This window comes from Syzygium oleosum, unplaced genomic scaffold (assembly GCF_021117445.2).
Source record: "Syzygium oleosum isolate NSW1041296 unplaced genomic scaffold, Sole_v2.1 Sole_v2.32, whole genome shotgun sequence".
NCBI lineage: Eukaryota > Viridiplantae > Streptophyta > Magnoliopsida > Myrtales > Myrtaceae > Syzygium > Syzygium oleosum.
Genome location: NW_026607516.1, coordinates 2,061,576 through 2,087,936, shown reverse-complemented (window position 1 = coordinate 2,087,936; position 26,361 = coordinate 2,061,576). Strand labels below are relative to the sequence as shown.

Sequence of the window (26,361 nt, the reverse complement as noted above, 5' to 3'; positions counted from 1 at the left end):
GTTGGTTTAATGATTAAGTTAGGTATGGATTAGTTAATTGAATGTGATTGGTTTATGAATTATGTGGTGGTGATTTTGTGGCTAAATTAGTGATTGATTGAGATGGGTTCAATGGCCGGGTTGTCGTGGCGTTTGTGGGGGAAATCGATGCTTGAATGTGGCCGACTTGAAGGTCGGGTTGGTGGGCTAATGTGGTGAGCATAACTTGATTTGAATAGTATGACGTGTTGGATTGGTATTGTCAAATTGTGTATGGCGTATGTGCATGAGGAATGTCCTGAGGCGTGATTACGCAGGACTAAGCCCGGATTGATCGGAGGGCTACCAACCTGAGGCGTGGTTACGCGGGTGTGGCTAGAAAGGCAAGAAATGACCTAAGGCGTGGTTACGCGGGTCGAGAGAAATGTCCTAAAGCGTGGTTACGCGGGACTAAGCTCGGATTGATCGGAGGGCTTCCAACCTGAGGCGTGGTTACGTGGGTGTGACTAGAAAGGCAAGAAATAACCTGAGGCGTGGTTACGCGAGTTGAGAGAAATGTCCTAAGGCGTGGTTACGCGGGACTAATCCCGGATTGATCGGAGGGCTACCAACCTGAGACGTGGTTATGTGGGTGTGGCTAGAAAGGCAAGAAATGACCTGAGGCGTGATTACGCGGGTTAAGAGAAATGTCCTGAGGCGTGGTTACGCGGGACTTAGCCCGAATTGATCGGAAGGCTGGACCTCAGGCGTGTTGACTCGGGTCGTGGTTAGTTGGTTGGACACGCATGCGAAATGTGTTTGGTTGAATTGGGTGAATGTACGTGGTTATGGCGCTTAAGTGTTTATGTTATGTTCTTGGGCTATTAATGCATTATTGTGATTTTGACTAATGCGCGGAGTTGGTGTGTGATTTGAGGCGAGGTATGTGTGCATGAGAATTCTATTATGTCGATTGCTAGATTGCATGTTGGGACTCATCTGGGTACGCATTGGCCTAGGTGGGGTTTAGGTTGTCTGCTTATTGAGATTTATTCTTATTGCTGGAATGCAAACCATTTCAAATCCTCGACCCCGACCTTGATCATGCTGCCACCTCGGCGTTTTGGGATCCCTATGCATACAGTGCATGAGGAGACCGAGTATCCAGTAGGTCCACATCAGACTTATATTAGACACCTCACTACGGTTTGGGTAGACGTAGGCCTAGACAACTTGCAGCGTCACACTTACTTGACCTGGTTTTATCGTGACGGGTTGGAGTTAGTTGGCCTAATCCGGGTTTTTGAGGGACAGTAGCATGGCAAAGAGGATGCCGTGGATTGGGAGCCCGGGGACGTGTATGCTCCTGATAGTGAGATTCTGGACCCCGAAGATCCCCCGGAGAACCCTGGTCCCAAACCCGAGCCCGTACCAGAACCTGTAGCGCCTGCGGATCTTGAGCTCAAAGAGGAATTTGAGGAGTCCGAACCTGAAGAAGAGCCCGAGCCTGTGCCAGAGCCCATGGAGTCCGAGCTCGAAGAGGAGTCGAGTAATGAGGAAGAGCCGATCGAGATCAACTCTGACACGGAGTCGGAGTCTTCAGGGTCTGATTCAGATTGGGCACCGTAGGAGTGTTTGGGTGCTGGGTTTAGAAGCTTTTTGGTAGAACCCTTTTTGTGCAGCTAGTCAGCCTACCCTACCACCTGTCCCTTTTTGATAATAATGGTAGATGTTAACCCTAGGAGCCTAATATCTGATTGTCTGGCCAAATGTTGTAAGTGACTGTTTTCCATTGTTATGAAATTATTGTTTTATGCTGTTATTATCCCTCTGTTATTGTCTATTGTCTGGGTTGTTATATTTCGCTTCCGCTTGCGTATTCATGTGGGTATTTCGTTTGGGTCGGTGACGCGTCCTGGGACGTCGCGTTCGATACGACCCTCGAGGGGTGTCGTGAGCCCGTTAGGGTCCGGGGCATGAGATATGTATTACAGTTGACCTAATTGCAGCCTACTCCAAATAGAGATTGGTTAGCATTACGGCACCACTACAAACAAAAAGTAATGGTGCCAGCAGGAATCTATGTTATCTTAAAAGAGTATAGAGTTTAACTCTTATAAGTTCATACGTTTTATAATATTTATAACAACAAGCTATATTTGACATTAGATTTCTAAACTCGTATGAGAGGAAAAATAGTAATGAAAGTATAATTCCTTAAAATATGATTGAAGATTGATGTAAACTAAATAAAAGAAATTTCACCTTAAAATGTAATGGAAGAATTCAATCAAATAAACATTATTTCATATTTGTGATTATATGAATTTTGGTCATTAATAATTTTAGATTTTTTTCCCTTTAAACTTACTATTAGCAAAATTTTGTTATTTATGGGAATCAATTCCCACTGGGTGGGATTTTGATTTCCAATTTCACCTAAATATGATGTGCACTTGGAAGTGATTATATATAGGGAATTATAAGAGTAATTTGATTTTAAACATATAAGAAAAATGCGAATGTTCTAGCCGGTGAGATGGTATTCATCTCCTTTTTTTAGGTGTTCATCAATTGACAAGAAACTAATTACATGCAAACTTGATCCTAAGCTAATCTTCGCGAGAAATTTGAGGCTTTGGGGTCGACTCATTTTTCCTTCAATTACGTTCCACAATTTGTTAATCAAGTGAGCCCTTCTGAATAACTTCGATCCAAATACATGAGACCAAGACACATATATATATGCTCAAATTTGATAGACCAACATCATATTCTAAAGAAATAACCTCTAAATGAATATTAATTACATATCAAGAAGTGGAGCCACTTATTATTAATTCGGGTCACATAAATAAAATACAAAATCCATAATTTTCTCCAACCGATTTTGTCACCGCATCATTCCTTCAAATGATTTTACCTTATTTTTTGTTATGTTTTCTTCCTTCTTGGTTCTTCAGTCGGGGAGAGACAATTCGATCATGAATCTTTTTTTTGCTAGTCGAGTCCTAAATCTTTTGCGTTTGTGTCAATTCAGTCTATCCATTCGGAAATCGCTGATATGGACGCCGGCTGTCCTACCTAACGCAACCGGCACTGACGTTGATATTTTTAATAATATTTTTATATTTTGTAAATTTTTTCTTCTTTTCTTTTCTTTTTTTTTCTTCCCTTCTTCCTTTAGCCGGTCGGCGGACCTCGGCATGGTGGGTAATAACTATGAATATCATCCATGCGTAAATTTAACTAAATATATATTTGGGTAATGTGTGCATATGTATAATCTATGAATTAAAAATCTGAATATAGGAAGAGGGTCCGATCCTTCCCCTCGCTAATCAGTTGAGCTTTATTTCCTGTCCATATCATAGATTTCTCCGCTTGTACTTGTGATTTCTCCGTCGTCCACGTCAACCAATACAACCGCGTCAAACTCGGTCCATACTGAGAAGACGTACCAGAAACCACCCACATCCTTCTCCCTTCTTTCTATCTCCCTTCCTTCCCTATCCCTTGGCCCTCATATATATAGTCAAACCGCACACCCTCTTTCCTCTTCATAGTCTTCTTCATCTCAACACTCTTCATTACATTCATCTCCTACGTTTTTCCAACAACAAGCTTCAAGCTTTCCGAGAGGTGATCTTCGACCCAGAAAAGAAGGAAAAGAGGATGAAGCGAGCCTTGGAAATCACCATAATATCCGCAGAGAACATACGGCTCAACAAAAAGCCCGTGAAGAACGCGGTCGTGGCGGTCCGAGTGGAGCCAGGCCATGAATGCTCGACCAAACCGGCGCCGGACCAAGGAACAAACCCTCAGTGGAACGAGAATCTCGTCGTTGACTTGCCGCTGCATGCAGGCTTCATTACCGTGGAAGTGAAGTGCAAGAGCTCGTCGGGTAGTTACAAGATCGTCGGCGGAGTGACAGTACCGATTTCGGACTTCGCCGGGGATTTTGGCAGACCGGAAGGCTACGTGCACTTTCTGAGTTATAGGTTGAGGGACTCTAATGGCGTGCGGACGGATGGCATCATTAACATTTCAGCGAAAATGGCAAAGCCGGCGCCGACACACATGTATGAGGTTCTGCAGCCGGAGATCGGAGTGCCTGTCGGTGATCAGAGGAAGATGATGGCGGCCGGCGGATTGGTGACTGGAGTCCCAGTTTGGTACGCCCAGCCTTGTAGATATTGAAGCCAGAGCTGATCTAACTAAGTTGACCTTTTGTGTCTAGACTGTTTTCTCTTGAGCTAACATAACAATGTAAACACAATAAGTGCATTTGAAAATCTCCATGGACCGATAACATATCGGTATGAGAAAATAAACACCGTCAATTTGAGGCCGGCCATGCTGTTTCTAAAACGCGACATTTTTTTTGTCTTATCTTTTGTGGTTTCCCTTGGCTCTCAGCTATACAATCTTGCTTCCTAACCATCATAGAGAGCGCATCTACCCGTACATAATAGAAGCAAAAAACTCTGGATTATATATGAACCGATATATATTCATAACAACAACGGTTAGGAAGCTACTTTTAACTTAGCTTCAAAGTGTTGAAGTTGAGAATATCCGCTATCGAAGTCGTCCATGTGCATCTGGTCACGTCACAGAGGTGAGATTTGTCTTTGAACCGTTGCCTACGTGGGATTAACCAATCAAAGCCACAGATCACATGAGTCTTACTTGTGACCCGGATGGATTTTACAAGTATTAATGATTCATATTAAATATGGTCTGTGAATCCAGGTTCATTCAAGTACTTTTCCTTTAGGATACAACTACAACATGACATAGTTTTAGCTAAAGTGAATAGATTTCAAGCATACATGATAAAAAAAAAAGGGCTAAAATTGCATTTGGTTTAGCTTCGAGGTGATGTAAAGCCAGTTTCCTGAGGATCTTTAGATGAAGGTGTATTTACTTAAGGAAACAGCATTTGGATATTTGATTTTGGTGTATATTTTGTAAAGCAAACTTTGAAATAAAAAAAAAAGAGGGCAGACAACAAAGTGACCAGAGGCAGAGAGGGTAGAGATATTGGGCGAGCTTCGGCGGCGACCACTGGCGAGCATCGATAGCAATCAAAGGCAACCGTTGGCCAAGCAACCATTAATGGGCGACCCTCGTTGCAGCAGATCTCGTTGCGACCCTCATCGAAGCTCAGCGAAAGCACTAGGTGAGGAATCTAGCTCCGGCAAGGCTCATCGTCGAGGTCAAGTGACCCAATGCAACGAGCAGCTGGAGTTGTGTGACCTTAGGTGAGGCAACACCAAGGTCGCACAACCTCGAGATTTCCATATCTAGCCTTTCGACAGTTGGGCTTCCTAGATATGGCCCTTCAACAGTCGGCATGACCCTAGGCAAGGGCCGCTGAGGTTGTGCAACCCTAGGCGAGGCAACGGCAAGGTCGCGTCAGCCTTGCAATGAGTCGTCGAGGTCGCACAACCACCGGCAAGCCAAATCTAGACTTCGGCACCGCGCGAGCCTTACAACAGGTCACTGAGGCCACGCGACCCCAAGTGACGAGACATCAATGGCGTGCTACCCCAAGCGAACCCACGCTGGCATCCGTCTAGCTCCTCCGAGCCACCTCCACGAGGTCTAGATTTGCAAGGAGATGATGAATAGTCGTGAGGGCAAGAGTGGAATATGAATTAGTAGGCGCAATTTTAGAAAAAAAAAGGTTCATTAACATTGGAAGCTGTCTTCCGAAAATGCTAAAAGCCCATGGTAACTCCCCGTTTGCCTTGGGCTTTCAGTTTTGTCAACACTAGAATCTCTCCAAATTGATCCAAAAAAAAGATTTACAAAATGCCATAACTTTTTCTCGGGAACTTTAAAAGCTCAAATCTCTAGGAAAAACTGAATGAAATGCATCATAAATATTATTGTGTATGTGAATTAGAACATGACATGGATTCTATGTTTCCAAGTCAAGTGTAAATAATTGCATACTTCGCCATCCACTCGTAATCTCATCTGCATATTGGGAACATACCCTCTCTATAGTCGTGGGGCATTGATTGTTGGAGATTTGTATTCACGAGATTTATCGTGCAAACTCGTTAGTAGTCGCACTGGCGGGTTGACTTTAAAGTAAGTCGTTCTTTTAGATATGTCCAGTCTTTTCGTGTGCCATCATTCTCATGAAATATCCCAACACCCGCGCGCGCGGACGACTTTAAAAGCGACGACCTTTGCCTTTCGTCAGTCAATTTAATATATTTTTAATATGTGGGGACAATAAAGAAAGATCCAATCTAAGGCTCCGATCGTTTGGGAGAAAATATTCTCCCGGAAAATATTTTTCGGGTTTTTCGGTGTTCGGGGGGCGGAAAATGTTTTCCGTGGGAAAATATTTTCCTTCCCCCCCTCACAAAATAGCCTAAGTCTACGGAAAATGACTTCCGCTTCTTCAAAAGCGGAAATCATTTTCCGGAGCTTCTTCTTCTTCTTCTTCACTAAGGTCGCCGGCCGCCGCCACATCGCCGCCCGCATCGCGCCGCCGCCCAGCACGCCGCCGGACGTTGGCCGTCGGTCGCCGTCGCCGGACGCGGACGTTGGCCTTGATCGCCGGGCCGCCGCCGCCGCCCGCCGCCCGGCCGCCCAGTGCCGCCCGCCGCCGCGGACACGGGCGTTAGCCATCGGTCGCCCGGCCGCCCGCCCGCCTTGCCGCCGCCGGGCGCGGACGTTAGCCATCGGTCGCCCGGCCTTGTTGCCGCCACCGCCGCCGTCACCAGCCGCCGTTGCCACCGCCGCCGGACGCCGGCGAAAAATATTTTCAAAAACTTTTTCATATTGATCGCCGAACACCGGAAAATTATGTTCCGGGAAAACATTTTCCAGGAAAATGACTTCCGGGAAAATATTTTCCAAAAGAAGAATATTTTCCGCCAAACGAACGGAGCCTAAATAAATATATATATTTGTGTGCACGTATGTGTTTGTTATATGTGCTACATATTATGCAATACTCTTATCATTCTATGAGATGAAATATTTATGTCATTCTAACCAATATCTCAATTTACTGAAGAAAATCAGAAGAATTAAAAAGATAACGATTTAAAAGTAAATTTCCCAAGAGAAGAATGTTCTACACTGAAAGCCATAATACACGGTCTTTTTCTTTTACAGTACATACTGCTATTTATATTAAGAAGACAACCAGATGAAAAACTCGTGTGAAAAATATTAGCCATGCCACATGTCACTCAATTATTCCTTAACCCATTACCACTCTGTAGTTAGATTTACTCAGCTGGGACTAGGGTTAAGGCAGCGAAACGGTTGTGCATTCCTCCATTTGGCTCGTGACACTTGTCTCTGAAGAAAATAATTCCTTCTGCTCTTTTTTCTCCACCTTGCTCTATAGAAACGGAATTGGTTTTGCTGTGGCAATGAGATGAGTTGCACATGTTGCTCTTCACCTTGTGAGAAACCAAAATCTCTTCTTGAATTGTTGATAACTTCTTTAAATCTGGACATTTCTCTTCTTCTACACCATCCGATGGTTCACCAATATTATTAACCTTATCGGCCACCCTCAAACTAGGATTAGGTGGAAAACCTAGTCCCAGTTTTTATCGTAACCTGCAATGATCAAAGCGCGGTAAAGCTTTTGTAAATATGTCAGCAATTTGATGAGTAGTAGGAATATAGCGAACTTCAAGTGACTTGAGAGCGACTTTCTCTCGAATGAAATGAAAATTGATCTCCACGTGCTTTGTCCTTGCATGAAGGACTGAATTCGCTATCAATGAAATAGCCGACCGATTATCACTGTAAAGCACAGTCGGACCCGTGAGCGGAATACCCAAATCTCTCAATACAAAGAAACCCATGTAAGATCGGCCGTGGCAAAAGATAAGGCCCTATATTCAGCCTCCATCGATGACCTTGACACTGTCACTTGCCGTTTTGTGGACCATGAAATGATATTCAATCCCAAGAAAGTGCAAAACCTGGTGGTTGACCTCTGAGTCTCAGAATAACCAGCCCAATCAGAGTCCGCATACCCGTATCAATTCAGTGTGCTATTAGAGTGAAGATAAAGCCCCAGTTGCTAAGTTCCCTTCACATACTCAACACCCGTTTTAACAATTTGAAATCACCATTCGTAGGAGAATGCATTTTCTGATAGATTTGATTTACTGAAGAAGAGATGTTCGGTCTTGTGATCATTAGATATTGTAATCCACCCGCAAGACTTCGAAAGGAGTGAGGATCATGAAAAGGTTCCATGTTTTGTACCGTTGGATGAGTTTTGATAGGCAATGGGGTCTCAATCGGCTTACTGTCTTGCATTTATGCTTTCTGAAACAAATCACCAGCATATTTAAATTGTGTTAGAAATAGGTCCGGACCCGTAAACTTGGCTACAATACCGAGAAAATAGTGAAGTCGTCCAAGATCTTTCATAGAAAAATTTATGCTTAAAGCTTCTATTAATTCCTGAAGTAGAGATGATGAGCTGCCCGTCAAAATAATGTCATCAACGTATAATAATAATACCAAGGTGTGCTGACCCGTGTGAAGAACAAACAATGACTAATCGGTAGAGCTGCAATGAAATCCCCGTTCCAGCAAAAAGTTGCTGAATTTTTCAAACCAAGCTCGCGGAGCTTGTTTTAAACCATATAACACCTTCTTGAGTAAACAAACCGAGTTAGGCATCGTAGAACTCACAAAACCCGGCTGTTGTTCCATAAACACCATCTCATTCAATGACCCGTGAAGAAACGCGTTCTACACATCCAGTTGATGGATAAACCATCCTTTAACAATTGCCACGGAGAGGATAATTCTCACGGTTGCCTGTTTAACCACAGGACTGAAAGTTTCGGCGAAATCAATGCCTTCCTCTTGATGGTACCCTTTTCCCATTAATCATGCTTTCAGTTTATCAAGGTTTCCTTCCGCATCCAACTTGGCTTTGAACACCCACTTACATTTGACGATATTCATTTCTGAAGATCTTGGTACTAGCTCCCATATTTGATTTAATTCGAGAGCCTCCAATTCTTCTATCATAGCTTTCCTCCAACTCGGGTGACTTAGTGCTCCTTTAACTGCTTTCGGCTCTTTTGGGATCTCACGTGCTATAGAGAGAACATACTTCGGATTGGGCTTCCTTATTCCCGATTTCAACCTTGTTTGCACTGGGTGAGTATATTGTTGTTGAGTGGATGGAACTGGTAAATCACTTGAGGCAAAGACTGTTGCTTCTTCATGTGTTTCATAGTCTGTGCATGGTTCTTGTGAACCCAACTATGATTGTTGCACATTTGTCTCATTTGGCGGTTCATAATTTTGTTGTCCAGAGCTGTTATCATCAAATAGAAATCCCATGCTCGTGTGTTGTAATGTTTTCCCTTCACTCACTGTTGTTTCAGATTGTCTAGTAAAGAATTCCACCCCTTGTAACCAAGTATGATACAACTCCGAATACCCAGGAAAAACAGTTCCCAATTTATCAGAAAATGGGAATCTCGTCTCATTAAATATCACGTGATGACTTACATACACCCTTCTTGTAGGCGGATAAAGACATCGATAACATTTATGTCTCTGACTGTACCCAAGAAAAACACAGGGTAATGAGCGTGGATCGAACTTTGTTGCACCATACGGTCTAAGGTGTGGATTAGGGGTGAGCATGGTTCCAGGTTCTACCCTGGAACCTGAGAACCTGACTAGTGGAAACATGTAGGTTCCAGGTTCCAAAGTATACATGGTAGTTTTCAAGTTCCAAAAATTGGGGAACCTGTTTCGATGGATAGGTTCCAGGTTCTAGGTAGGTGGAACCTGAAACCTGAAACCTAAACAAGTTTTTTGTGTTTTTTCTTGGTCTATATCTTTGCATGATCCTGCCGTGTTTCATGGCGTTAGATAATGAGCGTATAATCTGGAAACACTAGTCTGAGCTTTCATTTTATGACTTGTTAATGTTTTATATTTTTCGTGTGTCTAAATATAAGTTGTGGTTAATTGATCATAACAGTAAGTGGTGGTCATTAAAGGTGATGATTCATTACAATTGTTCAATTAATAATATAGGTGAAACCTGAGTAGACTCTGGAACCAACCCTCGAACCTTGATAGGATAGGTTTCAAGTTCCAAAAAATGATGAACCTATTATCATGGGTAGAACCTATACGGAACATGGAACTACTCAGCCCTAGTATTGATTCACGCAATGACTTCTCATTTTAGTTATATTTATTTGAACAGTAATGTCAGGAAAACTAGTCTTTTGTATTCTCTTTGATGAATGACAATTTTGTTCAGTATTATTGCGTTCATTTTCGATTTGATGAAATTAAAAAAAAAAAACATGTTAGATCCTGGAACTTACCTTGGAACCTGTGACAGGATAAGTTCCAGGGTCCAGCTTCTAACGGGTAGGTTCCACATTCCCAAAATTGAGGAACCTGTACCTCAGGGTATGTTCTAGGTTCCATGTGGAACCTGGAACTGCTCATCCCTAGTGTGGATAGCACTCACACTCAAAGACTCGAAGAAACCCATAATCAAGCGCTTTACCAAAGAGCTTACCAAACGGACTACTCTTTCCCAACACCGGTGATGGCAGCAGATTGATGAGAAATGTGGTAGTCAGAAACGCATCGACCCAATAAATCAACGGTACCCGTGCATGGTAGAGCATAGAAAGACCCAAATCAACGATGTGCTGATGTTTCCTTTCGGCATTTCCATTCTGTTCTGGCGTATATGGGCAGGAGACAAACATTTTAATTCATTTCTCATTCAAATGATTAAAAAACCGGCTGCTATTGAATTCCCCTCCACCGTCGCATTGGAAAGATTTAATTTGACTTTCAAATTGGTTCTCAACAAGATTTTGGAACATGACAAAGATCGAGAAGAACTCAGACTTTCTCTTCATTGGATACACCCATGAGAACCGTGAAAAACTGTCTATGAAGACTACATAGAATTTAAACCGTTGAAAAGATTCTACCGGGGCAGGCCCCCACACATCACAATAGATTTTTTCAAGCCGTTTACTAGTTAGGGATTCCGAGATATTGAAGGGTAGCTTGCTGCTTTTTCCAACCTGGCAGCTGTTTCAGTATGAGAAAATAACATCCTCAATTTGAGGCCGACCATGCTGTTTCTAAAACGCGACATTTGTTTGTCTTTTCTTGTGTAGTTTCTCTTGGCTCTCAGATGTACAACCTTGCTTCCTAACCATCATAGAGAGAGCATCTACCTGTATATAATTGAGGCAAAAAAACTCTATATTATATTTGAACCGATATATATATTCATAACAACAACGGTTAGGAAGCTACTTTTAACTTAGCTTCAAAGTGTTGAAGTAGAGAATATGCGCTATCAAAGTCGTCCATATGCATTTGGTCACGTCACGGAGGTGAGATTTGTCTCTGAACCGTTACTAATGTGGGTTTATCCAATCAAAGCCACAGATCACATGAGTCTCACTTGTGACCCAGATGGATTTTACAAGTATTAATGATTCATAAAATATATGATCTATGGATCCATATTCATTCAAGTGCTTTTCCTTTAGGAGATAATCATAACACGTTTTAGTTACAGCTGAAATGAATAAATTTCAAGCATACATGATGAAAGTGCTAAATTGCGTTTGGTTTAGCTTCGGGGAGATGTAAAGCCATTTTCCCAAAAATCTTTGGATGAAGGTGTATTTGTTGAAAGCAAATAGCGTTTGGACATTTGATTTTGGTGTATATTTTGTAAAGCAACTTCAAAGTGAAAAAAAAAAAAAAAAAAAAAAAAAAAGGGCAGACAAATGGGCAACCAGAGGCAGATAGGGCAGGGATAATGGATAAGCTTTGGTGGCAACCACAGGCGAGCATCAATGGCAATCAGAGGTGACCGTTGGCCAAGCGAGCATTAATCAGCGACGCTCATCGAAGCAGATCTCGTTGCAACCCTCATCTAAGCTTATTGAAAGCACTAGGCGATGAATCTAGCTCAGGCGAGGCCCGTTGCCGAGGTCGAGACCCCAGGCTAAGGCCATCAAAGTCAAGTGACCCAGCGTAACGAACTGTTGGAGTTGTGTGACCTTAGGTGAGGCGACACCAAGGTCGCACAATCTCGATATTTCCATATCTAGCCTTTCAACAGTTGGGCTTCCTGGACATGGCCCTTCGACGGTCGGCATGACCCTAGGCAAGGTCCGCTGAGGTTGTGCGAACCCAGACGAGGCAACGACATAGGTCGCGTGAGCCTTGCAACGGGTCGTCGAGGTCGTGCAAACTCGAGCAAGGCAAATATAGACTTCGGCGCCGCGCGAGCCTTACAACAGGTCGCCGAGGCCACGCAACCCCAAGTGACGAGACATTGATGGCACGTGACCCAGGCGAACCCACGTTGGCATCCGTCCAGCTCCTCCGAGCCACCTCCGTGAGGTCTAGATTTGCAGGGAGATGATGAATAGTCGCGAGGGCAAGAGTGGAATATGAAAATATTAGTAGGCACAAGCTTAAAGAAAAAAAAGTTCATTAACCTTAGAAGCTGTCTTCCGAAAATGCTAAAAGCTCAAGATAAGTCCCTGCCTGCCTTGAGCTGCTTTCAGCTTTGCCAATGCCGGCATCTCTCCAAATTGGCTACAAAAAAAAAAAATTTACCAAACGCCCTAACTTTTTTCCGAAAACTTTAAAAGCTCAAAGTCCCCTGGAAAAACTGAATCAAACGTATCATAAACATTATTGCATACGTGAATTAGAACATGACACGGATTCTATGTTTGCAAGTCAAGCTTAAATAATTGCATCTTCCGCCATCCACTCGTATTCTCATCTGCATATTAGGCACATACCCTCTCTATAGTCGTGGGGCATTGATTGTTGGAGATGGTATCCACGAGATTTATCGTGCAGGCTCCTTAATAGTCGCACAGGCGGATTGACTTTAAAGTAAGTCATTCTTTTAGATATGCCCAGTCTTTTCGTGTGTCATCATTCTCGTGTAAATATCACAACACCCGCGCGGACGACGTAAAAAGCGACGACCTTTGCCTTTCGTCAGTTAATGTAAATATCACCTCATCGGCGATAGACAGACCCTTTATATTTTTTAATATTTGGGACAATAAAAGAAAGATCCACTCTAAATAAATATATATATTTGTGTGTATGTATGTGTTTGTTACATGTGCTGCATATTATGCTCTCTTATCATTCTATGAGATGAAAAATTCATGTCATTCTTACCGATATCTCAATTTACCAACTCTTATTTGAGTTTATTAATCTTTATTTGAATGGTTAATACCATGAAAAACCCCAAACTGGTATACTTGTGACAAATTTACCAAAAACTAATTTTTTGACCCATAAAAATCTCAAACTTCTACACTTATGACAAATTTACCTTTCGTTAAATTAAATTAATACAAAAAAAAATCACAAACTCGTATACCTGTGACAAACGGAGAGTAAAACCACAAACTAATACATCTGTCAACTGTCACGTGTCATTAACTCAGTAATTTGACAGTAAAATTTAACGTAGAGTAAATTTGTCACAAGTATACCGATTTGAGTTTTTCGATGATCAAAAAATTAGTTTGGGGTAAATTTATTACAAGTGTACCAGTTTGGGGTTTTTCGTTATATTAACCCTTATTCGAAAGTTCTCAATTGAATTTTTTTTGATTAATTTATCAATTAATCGTGGATTACCAAACAATTCTCTTTTGAAGTTACATTTACTTTAATATATCAACTTTTGTTCTCGATTATCATTTTTTTTTATTTATCTTTCGACTAAACTCCTTAAATTTGTTCACTTATGAACTTTTTGTCTGACACGTTATTTTTTTTACGCACGAAAAAGGAATCGCGCTACTTCAACGCACTAAAACCTTCAACGAAGTTCATAACCAAGCTTTAAGGAATCAATCCTTCCGCAACAGACTTCGAACTCTACATAAAACTAACATGAAGGACCTCTTCGAGTTCGTTCGAGGATGCAATCGGTGTCGGCGAGGTTCCAGTAAAGAAGGAGCTCATCAATGACCGCGAGATTGTCTCTGGTCTTCGAGATTCCCCAAAATATCTTCTCGGCGTCGCTCTTCCCCTTCTCCTTTATCAACCGGCCAAGCGGAGTCAAGAAGCCTGTCCGGCTCGCTGCGCACCGGAACCTGGAATCGGCTGGTCAAGAGAGCGAGGATGCAGTGGACCGGTTGGGAGGGAAGTGGAAGAGGAAGCGAAGCGGATGTGGTGGCAGCGGTGAGAGATGACTCGAAGGAGAAGGTGAAGCCATGGATGGTTCTCTTCTCAGTCTCAGTTCTTCTCACTCTCGAAGCTCCACGTTCGAAGACGATGATATGTGCAACGCACAAAGTGTGGATAAACCGAGCAGGTGATCCGCTGTCGTTTAGGCAAACTAAGATGGACGATGTTCTATTTCCCTTTTGATATCTCCTTTTCTTCGACCATCTCTTTCTTGCTCTCTTCGAATCCAACCGCTGAGATTGATTCTAGGAAAATTAGATTCTAGTCATAGCTCAAGAACATATGGAGATTCGTAAACAATTTTAGATAAACAACGCGTCCTTCTACCACAATCCCATCATACTATGTATAAAATGAGATTATATATGATTTTCACTTTTATAACCAATTTATTTTAATTGCCAAGGCAAAAATTAATGGATATTTCTTTTCACTTTTCGTCTCTCTTTGACCAGTGGGAAGCTATGCTGATGACAAAAGAGCTTGTCAATGGTGGCCCCAGTTGAAGTCTACTTAGCTACCTATGCGATAGTGGTCGACTGAGTGAAGATTTGTCTCTATGCAAACGACGATTAATGCCTTGTACAGGATGGGTGGGATGGGGGATGTTGAAAAGATTAAGTAGACCCTTTCGATTAAAATGTAAATGAATAACAAATTTACTAAACAGTACACAATTTACTTACTAGTGAATTATATTCTAATCAAGCCATTAAGGGGTTTGCTCTCCTTGTTACCAAAAAAAAAAAATTGCCCCGAATTGCATTATGTAACCAACATATATGTAATCATCTTCTTTAAAACTACATGTTACCTTTATAATTTATTTAATTTTTCATTGAATCTATGTAAATATTCTCATTTAACCAGATTATGTTCTCTTAAGAAGATAATCGTGCACACACTAGTAATCTAGAAAGTGAAAACCTAACAAATGGGAACCGTAACTATTAATGCATTTGTATAGATCATTACATTGTACACATGAACGAGGATCATTGGCATGGATAAGGCACATTTTTGCAACCAAACATGCCTTTCTTATTTAACAGTAAATTCATGCTTCATCGTTTAAGTTCTATGCAGATCCGTATTGGTTCAGGGTAAGCGTAGGTACAGGGTAGAATCAAAAACCACACCAAACGGGCCATAGGAACTGGTCTGATTCCCGGTTCCAAAAAAAGTGAAACCGTTACTATGTGATTCGGTTCCCGATTCCTAGGTAAGAACTTAATCGAATAATCAAACCAGGAACCGATGAATCGCAGTTACACGTTTTGAGTTTTGAATTATTTATTTTTATTTTATGTGTACATCTTTTATAAATTGTTGCTATTGATAAATGATGATTTTTATTATTGTGTTCACTTTCATTTTGCTTAACTAAAAGTGAAAGAAAAAAAGGAAGGAAAAAATGAAACAAAGAAAGAAAAATATAGGTCGATTCCCTTGTATAGAGTGGTCTATGCTCATAACAAAACTTGGCTAATGCAGGTATTCAGTCCTCTTGGTGCCCCATACGGAACTCTTAGATCTCAACAAATGTAGGTATTCAGTCCCTTTGGTGCCTCTTGCAAGACTCTCAGAACTTAGCGAATGCAAGTATTTAGTCCCCTATAGTGCCCTCATAGGTCTTACCCTGTCGAGAACAATTTTTAACGTCCAACTAAATTCTTATCTATCGGGACCGATTTTTAGCATCTAGCTAAATTCTTACCCGTTGGGACTAACTTTTAACATCTAGCTTAATTCTTACTCTGAACATAACGCTTTATGGCCTCATTATCAGAATAAGGTACTATCTTACTATTCTAACATCCCTAATAGCATACAAGAACCAATCAACAGAGTGGGTTTCGAGTTTCAGGGTATTGGAACACTAGGAAATCAGTTTTGATAGGGCAAATTTCAAGTTTTAGGTGAAACTTGGACTGATTCTGAAATCGCGCACCCCTAATATTAGTAACTTGGTAATCGAATTATTATCGTGCTTGAATATTTTTTTTTCGTGAATTTAATGAGTTTTGAACGAGAACTTTAGGATTGTGACACTGTACCCGAGAAAGGTGCAATCATCGATGTGCCTTCTAGATACCATACAAATTTGCTCAACTGCCACACAATTACAAATTATCCACACTTTCTTTTGTGTAAGAAAGAGAAAGCAGGTGGGAGAGTGATCACATCGAGATCAATCCTTTCTTTTGGCACGTACTCCTTCGCGCAGCCAATCGCACCAAAAACTTCATCGTTTTGAGTTAAAACGACTTGGCGCGTGTATTGAGGTCAAGTCAAGCGTTCCATCCTCATAGTAATTCTCTTTATTATCCAATTAGATAACACCAATGCTTTGCTAGATCCACTTTTTTGGTTATCTTGTTTCGTGAAGATTATTACCTTTAAGGGGTGCGTTTATTTTGGTGAAAGTATTTTTCGGGAAAGTATTTTCTAGACTTTCATCTATTTGATTATTCTCGAAAATGATTTGGTCAATCGAAAACACTTTCCGATCAAGGAAAATATTCATATATAAATTTAGGAAAGTGAATTCTCTAATTTAAAAAGGTGAAAACACTTTCCGGAATTGATTATCTTAAATTTGTTAATATTTTAATTTTCTTTTCTTTTTTTTGTTTTCTTTCTTTTCTTTTCTTTTTCTTTTTTTCTTTTTTTCTTTTCTTTTTTCTTTTTCCTTCTTCCTCCCTCCGCCGGTTGCCGGCCTCGACGACGGTCGGCGACCGGTCACAGGCGCGGGCCAGCCTCGTAGGCTCGGCCGATCTAGGCGAACTCGAGCTCAGCCGAGGTCAGCGAGATGCGAGCTTGTTAGCCCAAGGTCCGTTGAGGCCAGCGAGCTCGCGGCTCGCCAAATCCAGGCGAGTTGAGCTCGAGCTTGACGGAGACCGGCGAGCTCAAGCTCGCCTATGGCCGTCGCCGGCTGGTCGGGGCGGAGGAAGAGGAAAAAAAAAGGAAAGAAAAGTGTCGCGACCGAACTCCCGAGCCCTTTTTTTATCGAACATGCCAAAAAAAGGGGGGCTCGCCTTGGTACGTGCTAAGTCTAGGTTCGGGACTTAACTCGGGCTCTCCCAAGCCCATACCATATCGCGACTTAGGGTTTAAGTTTTTAACATGCAAGTGGTTTATATCAAGGGGTCGCCACTAATCGATTTGGGGTGGGTCGATTAGAAACCCAAATAGGGTGATGGGAGAATCACCCTATTCCTACGAACCAGAGATTAAATGAGTTCGGGGACTTTGTTACACTAGTTGGATAACTAATGCCCTTTCGGTACCATTTTACCCTGTTCATTTTTGAAAACATTTGTCAGGCAATTTGGATTGATTTTAGGACCTTTCTCCTAACATGTGAGGTGATCAAGCGAGTGCATAATCAGAAACGATTAGCAATCAGGAACACAACAATGTATGCAGCCTAAGGTTCTAATCTTAACTAAGTCAGATGACATTCAAAAACACAACAGCTCATGGAATTGTATTAAAAACATGCATAACAGTAATAAAATTAACATGCAAAATACTACCGCACAACCTCAGAATTGTCTAATTTAAACAAGACAATAACATGCATAATAATACAATAAATTAAAACAACAACAATATATCACATAATAATAAATTTTTATTTTTTTTAAAAAAAAATTTGAATTTTTTTTTTTCGAAATATATATAGTACAGAAAGAAAAAAAAAAGAAAAAAAATTTTAAAATTTTTTTTTAAAATTTTTTTTTAAAAAAAAATAAAAAAAAATAATATAATATTAAACCGGGTCGGGTCGCGGATCCGGGCCGGGTCGGAACCGACCCGGGTCAACGGATCCGACCCGGGCGTTGACCCGGGTCGGATCGGTCAATCCGGATCGGGTCGGAACCGACCCGGGTCAACGGATCCGACCCGGGCGTTGACCCGGGTCGGATCGGTCAATCCGGATCGGGTCGGAACCGACCCGGGTCAACGGATCCGACCCGGGCGTTGACCCGGGCTCGGATCGGTCAATCCGGATCGGGTCGGAACCGACCCGAGGTCAACGAGATCCGACCGGGCGTTGACCCGGTCGGATCTGAATCCGGGTCGGTCGGAACCGACCAGTCAACGGATCCGACCCGGGAGTTGACCGGTCGGATCTGATTCGGGTCGAATCAGACCCGAATATACTGATTCCGCGGGGAGGGGGCGCCGGAGAGGCCAAAATTGGCCGTCCGCCGGCTGACCCAGACCGGCGCCGACCTGAATCCGGCCCCTGGGAGCTGCCACCAAGCTTCGCCGCCCGCCTCGGTCACCGTCCGACCGCCTGCTCGCCGGCCGGCGATCGAATCAAACCCGGCCTCTTTGAGGTATTTTGTCGAACACCTGGCGTGCAGAGACCAAAATGGAAGATTTCGACCTGTTCCGGCGACCTGGTCGGCTCCGGCGGCCTAGCTTACCTTTGGTGACGACGTATGCACGGTGGGGGACGACGGTATGGACCGGGACTCGCGCGAAACGGCCGGCGCAGGTCCCGGCCAAACCGAGCACAAAAAACAGGGCAAAACAGAGGGGCTTCTCGGCCAGGGGGAGCTCACCGGTCGACGGTGCGTCAGGGCGGCTTTCCGGCTACTCCGTGGGCGACGGCGACGCTGCTGATTGTCTTTCTTGCTCCAGCGTGGCCTCGGTTTACTCTCTCTCCCTCTCTATTCTCTCTCTCCTCTCTCGGTTCTGTTTTTCTCTGTTTTTTTTTTTAAAATCGCCGACCGGGGGTGTTTCCGGGGGTTGCCGGTCGGCTTGCTGGAGACGGCGAGACCGGCTGGGACCTGTGAGACGCTCCCAGGCTCCTCTCTCTTCTCTGTTTCACTCTAATTCTCTCTGGGTCTCTCTCGGACTCTCCGTTTTCTCTCTCAAAATTGGCCGACCGGGGCTCTCTCTCTCTCTCTCTGGCTATTTATAGCCGGACGACGGACGATGGCTTCCCTCTCCGTGGCGTCTGCGTGACGATGGCCTGCACCGGCCTAGGCTCCGCGAATTCCGCGGCCATAGGCCGGTGCAGAGGGGGTGTCAGTTCCGGGATGCAGAGGAGAGAACAGAGAACCGGGAGAGAGGAGGGGATAAGGGCGAGCCGGGAAGACGGGGAGGACGGGACTGGCAATTAATGCCAGTCCCGTCGGCGTAAGCTCATCCGGCCTCGCTCTCGGCCGGATAGCGACGCCCGAGGAGCTCCGACGCCGCCGTGCGTCACGCCGCCGTCGAGCACGAGAGGCGAGAACAGGGGCGGCGAGAGCGACGGGGGAAGAAGGAAGGAGGAGGGCCGGGCCAGGCCAGGCCCAGCCGGCGCGGAAGAAGAAGAAGAAGAAGAAGAAGAAGAAAATGGGCTGGGCCGCGCGGGGAGGAAGAAAAGAAAAAGAAAAGGGAGCGGGCCGGGCCCGTGCGAAAGTAAAAAAAGAAAAGGAAAAGGGGCCGGGCCCGGGGGGAAAAAAGGAAAAAAAAGAAATGGGCCGGGTCGGCCCAGCTCCGACCCGGCCCGACTCGATTTTTTTTTTTTTAAATTAAACTCTATAATAGACTCTATTAGTGCAAATGTACCTAATTTCTATATGCAATGCATTTAAATAGAAATATTTTTGTTTTAGGAATTAAATAAAATTAACTCCTAAATTTTGTGCAATTAATTTTGGGCAAATTAAAAATAGGTGTCAACAAAAAGAAAAAATAAAAAGAAAAGAGAAAAATAATTAAAAAATCGATCTTTTAAAAAATAAAAGAAAAATAAAAAAATAATATAAAATTCGATTTTTTTAAAATAAAAAATAAAAAAAATCGATTTTTTTGTTCGAAATAAAGTCATGAAATTAAAATCATTTTTCAAATAATATCCAAACCCCAGAAAACGTTTTCGATCATATATTACCAGACAAAGGAAAACTAACCGTTTTCTTAGAAAATGATTTCCTGGAAAATATTTTCCAAAAACATTACGTTTTTCGTGAAACAAACGCACCATAAATTTCGTTCCATAGACTCATTTTGTACCAATTCAATTTCTGGGGCATTACACATTAGCAATATCTGAAAAGATGAAATGATTCTTTGGTAAATAATAGGGAAAACAATACAAATAGTTTTTGAACTTTAGCCCAACGTGCGATATCATTTTTGGACTTTAACTATTGGTAAATGTTCAATATAGTCCTTCTGTTTGCTCAAACGACATATCATATGTTATTTGATGTTGTCGATTGTTATATGCTTAGTTGGATTTTTAAAAATGATAAGTCAATAAGTCCATCTTTCTACGCATCTACTTTAAAAAAGGAAAACAAAAATTAGGGCATTAACATGTCTATCGTTATTTGATGACGTTGATTATTATATCATAATTTAATATGAATATCTTACTTGGATATTATATGTATAACATTTTTTGCTTGTCCATATTCAAACTTAACATATCGGAAGCCACATCAGTATATTCCATTAATTAGACTTAATAAAAAGATGACATTGAACATTTTCATATAATTTAGAGACTAAATTGAACATTTACCAATAGTGTCACGCCCCGAACCCCAACGGGCTCGCAACACCCTTTCTATGGCCATATTGAACGCGACGTCCCAGGACGCGTCGCCGACATATACGAAACACGCAAAGACGTACGCAAGCGGAAGCGAAATTTAAGCAACCCTGACGATAGTTAATGACAAGGGGTAGCACTACAGCATTCACAAATACACAACATCAAAAGGGAACAGTGGTTGGGTAGCCTACTTCACTATACAAAAAAGGAGCATCCAAAGATGAAACGAAGCATCAAATACCCAAGGTCACTCCCGGTCTCTGAACCGCACGTGACGACTATCCGTCACTCCAAACCTGAAAATGTTTAACAACGGAGGATGAGATAAATCTCAATAAGTAGACAACCTAAACCCCACATAGGCCAATGCGTACCCAGACGAGTCTCCACATGCAATATAACAACCGACAAATAAAATCCACATGAACGTACTTACCTCTCCTCAAATCATGCGCCAACTCTGCATATTAGTCAATTCACATTAATGCAATAACACCCAATGTACATATCACTTTCATTCGAGCGCCATACACAAGTACATTCACCCAATTCAATTAAGCACATTTCGCATGCGTGTCCAGCCACTTTCCACGACCCGAGTCAACACCCCACAGGTCAGCTTTCCGATCAATCCGGGCTTTGTCTCGCGTCAACACGCCTCAGGACCTTTCTCACTACCCGGGTCAACACCCCACAGGTCCTCTCTCACAACCCGGGTCAACACCCTACAGGTTGGCAGCCCTCCGATCGATCCGGGCTTGTTCAAGCAAACACATACGCCACATAATTCAATCAATTCCACGTCTTTCACATAATCAAATATCACACAACCAATTCCAAACGACCACAATACAATTCGCCATTCTAACACGTCGTACTATTCAAATTCAATTCACGAACTCACCACATTAGCCCACCAATCCGACATTCAAGCCGGCCACATCCAAACATCAATTTCACCAACAAACGCCACGACATTCCGGTCATTGAACCCACATAAATGAGCCATTAATTAAGCCACACAATCACCACAATTTAATCCAACAATTAATCACATTCACATAATAGTCCTATTCTAAGCTTAGCCCCTAAACCGATACTAATCACACCCAAAGTACTAGGTACGGTTTAGGGAGTCACTTACCTAAATTTGGCTCAGGAAAAACCGGCAATGGGCCAAAATGGCCCGGGTAAACAGTAACGGGCTCGGCGCGGACGAAGGCGCAACGGGTACGGTGGCCGGCCACGGCCCTCGGCCACGCCCGGGACTCTCGGCCACGGCCGGGAGAGTGGCCTAGGCGGACGGGCAACGGCTGGGCAACGGCTGGGCGACTCGACCAGGAGCAAGGGCAGTGGCCTGGTGCTAAGCCACGGCCCGAGACGCTCGGCCACGGCTGGGCAAGTGGCCGAGCTGCTCGACTACGGCTTGGGCAACGGCTGGGCTGCTCGGCCACGGCCTGGGCGGGCAGCCTGGCTACTCGGCGAGCGGCTGGTCCACGACGGGCACGGCCCGGGATGCTCGACCACGGCTGGGCAAGTAGCCGGCGACGGCTAGGCGAGCTAGCTGGGCGAGACCCGCGGCGGCGACGAGCGACGGCGACGACGACTATGGCGGCGACGGGCGGACGGCGGGTGGTGGCGATCTGGTCCCGGCGAGCGGCGGTCGCGAGGCGAATGCGCGCGGCTGCTGGGCGGTGACAAGCTCGGCCGGAACAGGAGGCAGCTGCGTTGTCGTCGGAGCAGTAGGGGCGACGGCGACGGTGACGGCGACGGTGACGGCGACGGTCGGGGCGGCTGAGGTGGAGGGTCGCGGTGGCTGGGCTGGTCCTGGCAAGCTGGCACGGCGACGCGATGGGCGAGCTTGCTGCCCGCGCGCGACAGGGAGAGGAAAGAGGGAGAGGGGCGATCGGCCCTGGGGCGGACGGTGGGACGAACGGCGGCCTTGGCGGTTGGGCGTGCGGTGGCGCGAGGCGGATGGCCGACGACAGTCGGGCGGGCAGAAGAAGAAGAAGCAGAAGCAAAGGAAGTCACGGCCAAGAGGAAGCAGAAGGAAGAAGAAGAAAGAAGAAAAGAAAGAAAAGAAAAAAAGGAGAGAGAGAGAGAGTGGACGGGTCTGCATGGCAAGGGGAATGGGACGTGCGTGGAGGGGACGCGCGGCAGAGGAGAGAGAGAGAGAGAAAGTCAACTAATCGAGTGCAATCCGATGGTCCTCGTTTAAACTCGAAAACGATCCAACGGCCCACTAAAAATACTACGAGGGATGTCTACTAGTCCAAATCCGCACCCGGTCCAAATTTCACTTTTCATTTATCCCGGGTAATGTCGACGCTGGTCACAATAATATCGACACCGTCCAATTAAATTTATCACGAAACTCCGAGAAATTCGACACCAAAGTTCGAACTCTAAATAACAGCCAAATTCGATCGAGTGTGATTCTAGCGAAATCTCTAATTTAAAAATAACCCAAGAGTGATCAGTTTCGGGCGAGATTTTACTATAAGCACACTGACGAAATACACGCTTTATAAATCCCAAAAATGGGTCGAAATTCGGAATGTCACAACTCTTCCCCCTTACAAAAATTTCGTCCTCGAAATTTACATCCCAACCAAATTATTCGAACAAATGGGGGTATTGGTGTCTCATCAGCTCTTCGCTTTCCCATGTCGCACCTTCGGTTCCATGATGCTCTCAAATTACTTTGACCATCGGAATTGTCTTGTTCCGCAACACTCGTTCCATTCTGTCCTCGATCCTTACTAGCCTTTCCACGTACGACACTCTGTCGTCCACGTCTATTTCTTCATAATTCAGCACGTTGGTCGAATCCGGTTCGTATTTCCTTAACATAGACACGTGGAACACATTGTGAACTTGGGACAATTTCGGCGGTAGTGCGAGACAATAGGCCAAGGTGCCAATCCTCTCTAAGACCTCAAATGGACCCACATACCTCGGGCTTAACTTTCCTTTCTTGCCAAACCGTGACAATCCTCTCATCGGCGATACTTTGAGGAAAACGTGGTCCCCCACTTGAAATTCCAAAGGCCTACGTCTCCGATCCGCATAATTCTTTTGGCGGCTCTGAGCGGTCTTAAGCCTGTCCCGAATCGCCTTGACTATTTCGACTGACTGCTGAACCAACTCGGGACCCGTGATGCTCCTCTCCCCAACTTCATCCCAACAAACCGGTGCTCTGCAAGCCCTGCCATACAGCGCCTCAAACGGTGCTATTCTGATACTCTGCTGGTAGCTATTGTTGTAGGCAAATTCAACCAAATGCAACTATTCCTCCCAACTACCTTTAAAATCCAATACACATGCCAGCAGCATATCTTCCAAAGTCTAAATTGTCCTTTCAAACTGGCCGTTCGTTTGGGGGTGATAGGTCGTGCTAAGTTGTAATTTCGTTCCTAATGCCGTATGAAGACTTTTCCAAAAAGCGACAGTGAATTTAGGATTATGGTCTGAGGTAATCGTCACTGGCACTCCGTGAAGAAGGACTATTTGTCGCACGTATATCTCGGCATACCTTTCCAAGGCGAAGTTCTTTGGCACTGGCAGAAAATGTGCTAACTTTGTCAATCGGTCGACTACCACCCAAATCGAATCATGGCCCCTCTGACTCCTCGGTAATCCCATTACAAAGTCCATAGTGATGTGTTCCCACTTCCACTCAGGGATTTCCAATGGCTGCAACATTCCACCCCGCTTGCAATGTTGCGCCTTCACTTGTTGGCATGTTAAACACTTAGCCACGTGCTTGGCTACATCCACTTTCATGCCGTTCCACCAATAATGCTGTCGCAAGTTCTGATACATCTTCGTACTACCCGGGTGAATACTGTAATTGCTACGGTGAGCTTCTGACAAAATCTCCTCCTTCAGTTCTGCATCACCGGGTACACATAACCGTCCACGGAACTTCAGAATCCCATCCTCGGATACCTGAAAGTCCAATTTCCTTTTTGTGACATCCATACCCAGAATCTTCTGAATCTCCGGATCCGTTGATTGTAAAGCCTTAATCTTAGTCTGGATTTCCAGTTCAATCCTTAATGCTGCAAGCAGGCTCGAGACATGACTCACTTCCAACTTAAACTCCGAATCCCGAACCCCCTCCAACAGAGTCCATTCTTTGACCATCATATGCGTGATGCTCGATTTTCGGCTCAGTGCATCCGCTACTTTATTAGCTTTCCTAGGGTGATACAGAATATCGCAGTCATAGTCCTTAAGGAGTTCCATCCAACGACGCTGTCTCATGTTCAATTCCTTTTGAGAAAACAAGTACCTTAAACTTTGATGGTCCGTATAAATCTGAAATTTCTCCCTACACAGGTAGTGTCTCCAAATCTTAAGAGCGAAAATAATCGCGGCCAATTCCAAGTCGAAGGTCGGATAATTCAGCTCATGCGGTCTCAATTGCCGTGATGCGTATGCCACTACTCTTCCGTGTTGCATTAGTACGCATCCCAATCCTTTTAGCGACGCGTCACTGTAAATCTCATATCCTCCCGGACCTGACGGGATTGTCAATACTGGGGCGGTCGTCAATCTCTGCTTCAACTCCTGAAATCTCCTTTCGCACTTATCCATCCATTCAAACTTCGTCTCTTTCTTTAGTAACCGCGTCAACAGCGTCGCTAATGCCAAAAACCTCTCCACGAAGCGTCTGTAATAACCTGCTAGACCCAAGAAGCTCTGAACCTCGGTTACTATTGTCGGCCTCGGCCAATTCGTGACGGCTTCGATCTTTGTCAGATCCACTGCAATCCCTTCCCCGGATACTACATGTCCTAAGAACGCAACTCGGTGAAGCCAGAATTCGCACTTACTGAACTTAGCGTAGAGTGCATGCTCCCTTAGAACCTTTTTCCAAATGTAACTCGTGCTCGGCGGAACTCTTCGAATATACCAGGATATCTTCTATGAATACGATTACAAACTGATCCAGAAATTCTTTGAATACCATATTCATTAAATCCATAAAGGCAGCAAGGGCATTAGTCAATCCGAACAGCATTACCGTAAACTCATAATGCCCATATCTTGTCATGAATGCCGTTTTCGGTATATCCTCCTTCTTAATCCTCAGTTGGTGGTAACCCATTCTCAAGTCGATCTTAGAAAATATCAATGCTCCTTGCAACTGATCAAACAGGTCGTCTATCCTTAGCAGTGGGTACTTATTCTTAATGGTCACCTGATTTAACTGTCTGTAGTCTATGCACAACCTCAAAGACCCATCTTTTTTTCTTACGAATAACACTGGCGCTTCCCATGGAGACGCACTCGGGCGGATAAAGCCTTTATCCAGCAACTCTTGCATTTGGACCTTTAATTCTTTTAATTCTGACAACGACATCCTATAGGGCGCTTTCGAGATCGGTTCTGTTCCTGGGGCCAACTTAACCACGAACTCCACTTCTCTATCAGGTGGCAATCCCAGCAATTCCTAAGGAAAGACATCAGAGAAATTGCGCACTACGATTATATCTTCTAGCCTCGGCTCTCCAGCCGTCGAATCAACTACAGTTGCCAGAAATCCTTGGCACCCTTCGTCTAACAAC

The 26,361-nt window shown here is 44.0% G+C and overlaps 1 protein-coding gene across 1 annotated transcript; it reads left to right on the top strand.

Moving 5' to 3' along the window:
- The first annotated feature begins 3,513 nt into the window (after positions 1 to 3,513).
- LOC130135410 (BON1-associated protein 1-like) lies at positions 3,514 to 15,222 on the top strand. The gene is made up of 2 exons (XM_056304575.1): positions 3,514 to 4,240; positions 15,141 to 15,222. Exon 1 carries the CDS (start codon positions 3,634 to 3,636, stop codon positions 4,156 to 4,158), a length of 525 nt encoding a protein of 174 aa, XP_056160550.1. The 5' UTR covers positions 3,514 to 3,633; the 3' UTR covers positions 4,159 to 4,240; positions 15,141 to 15,222.
- The last annotated feature ends 11,139 nt before the right edge of the window (positions 15,223 to 26,361 follow it).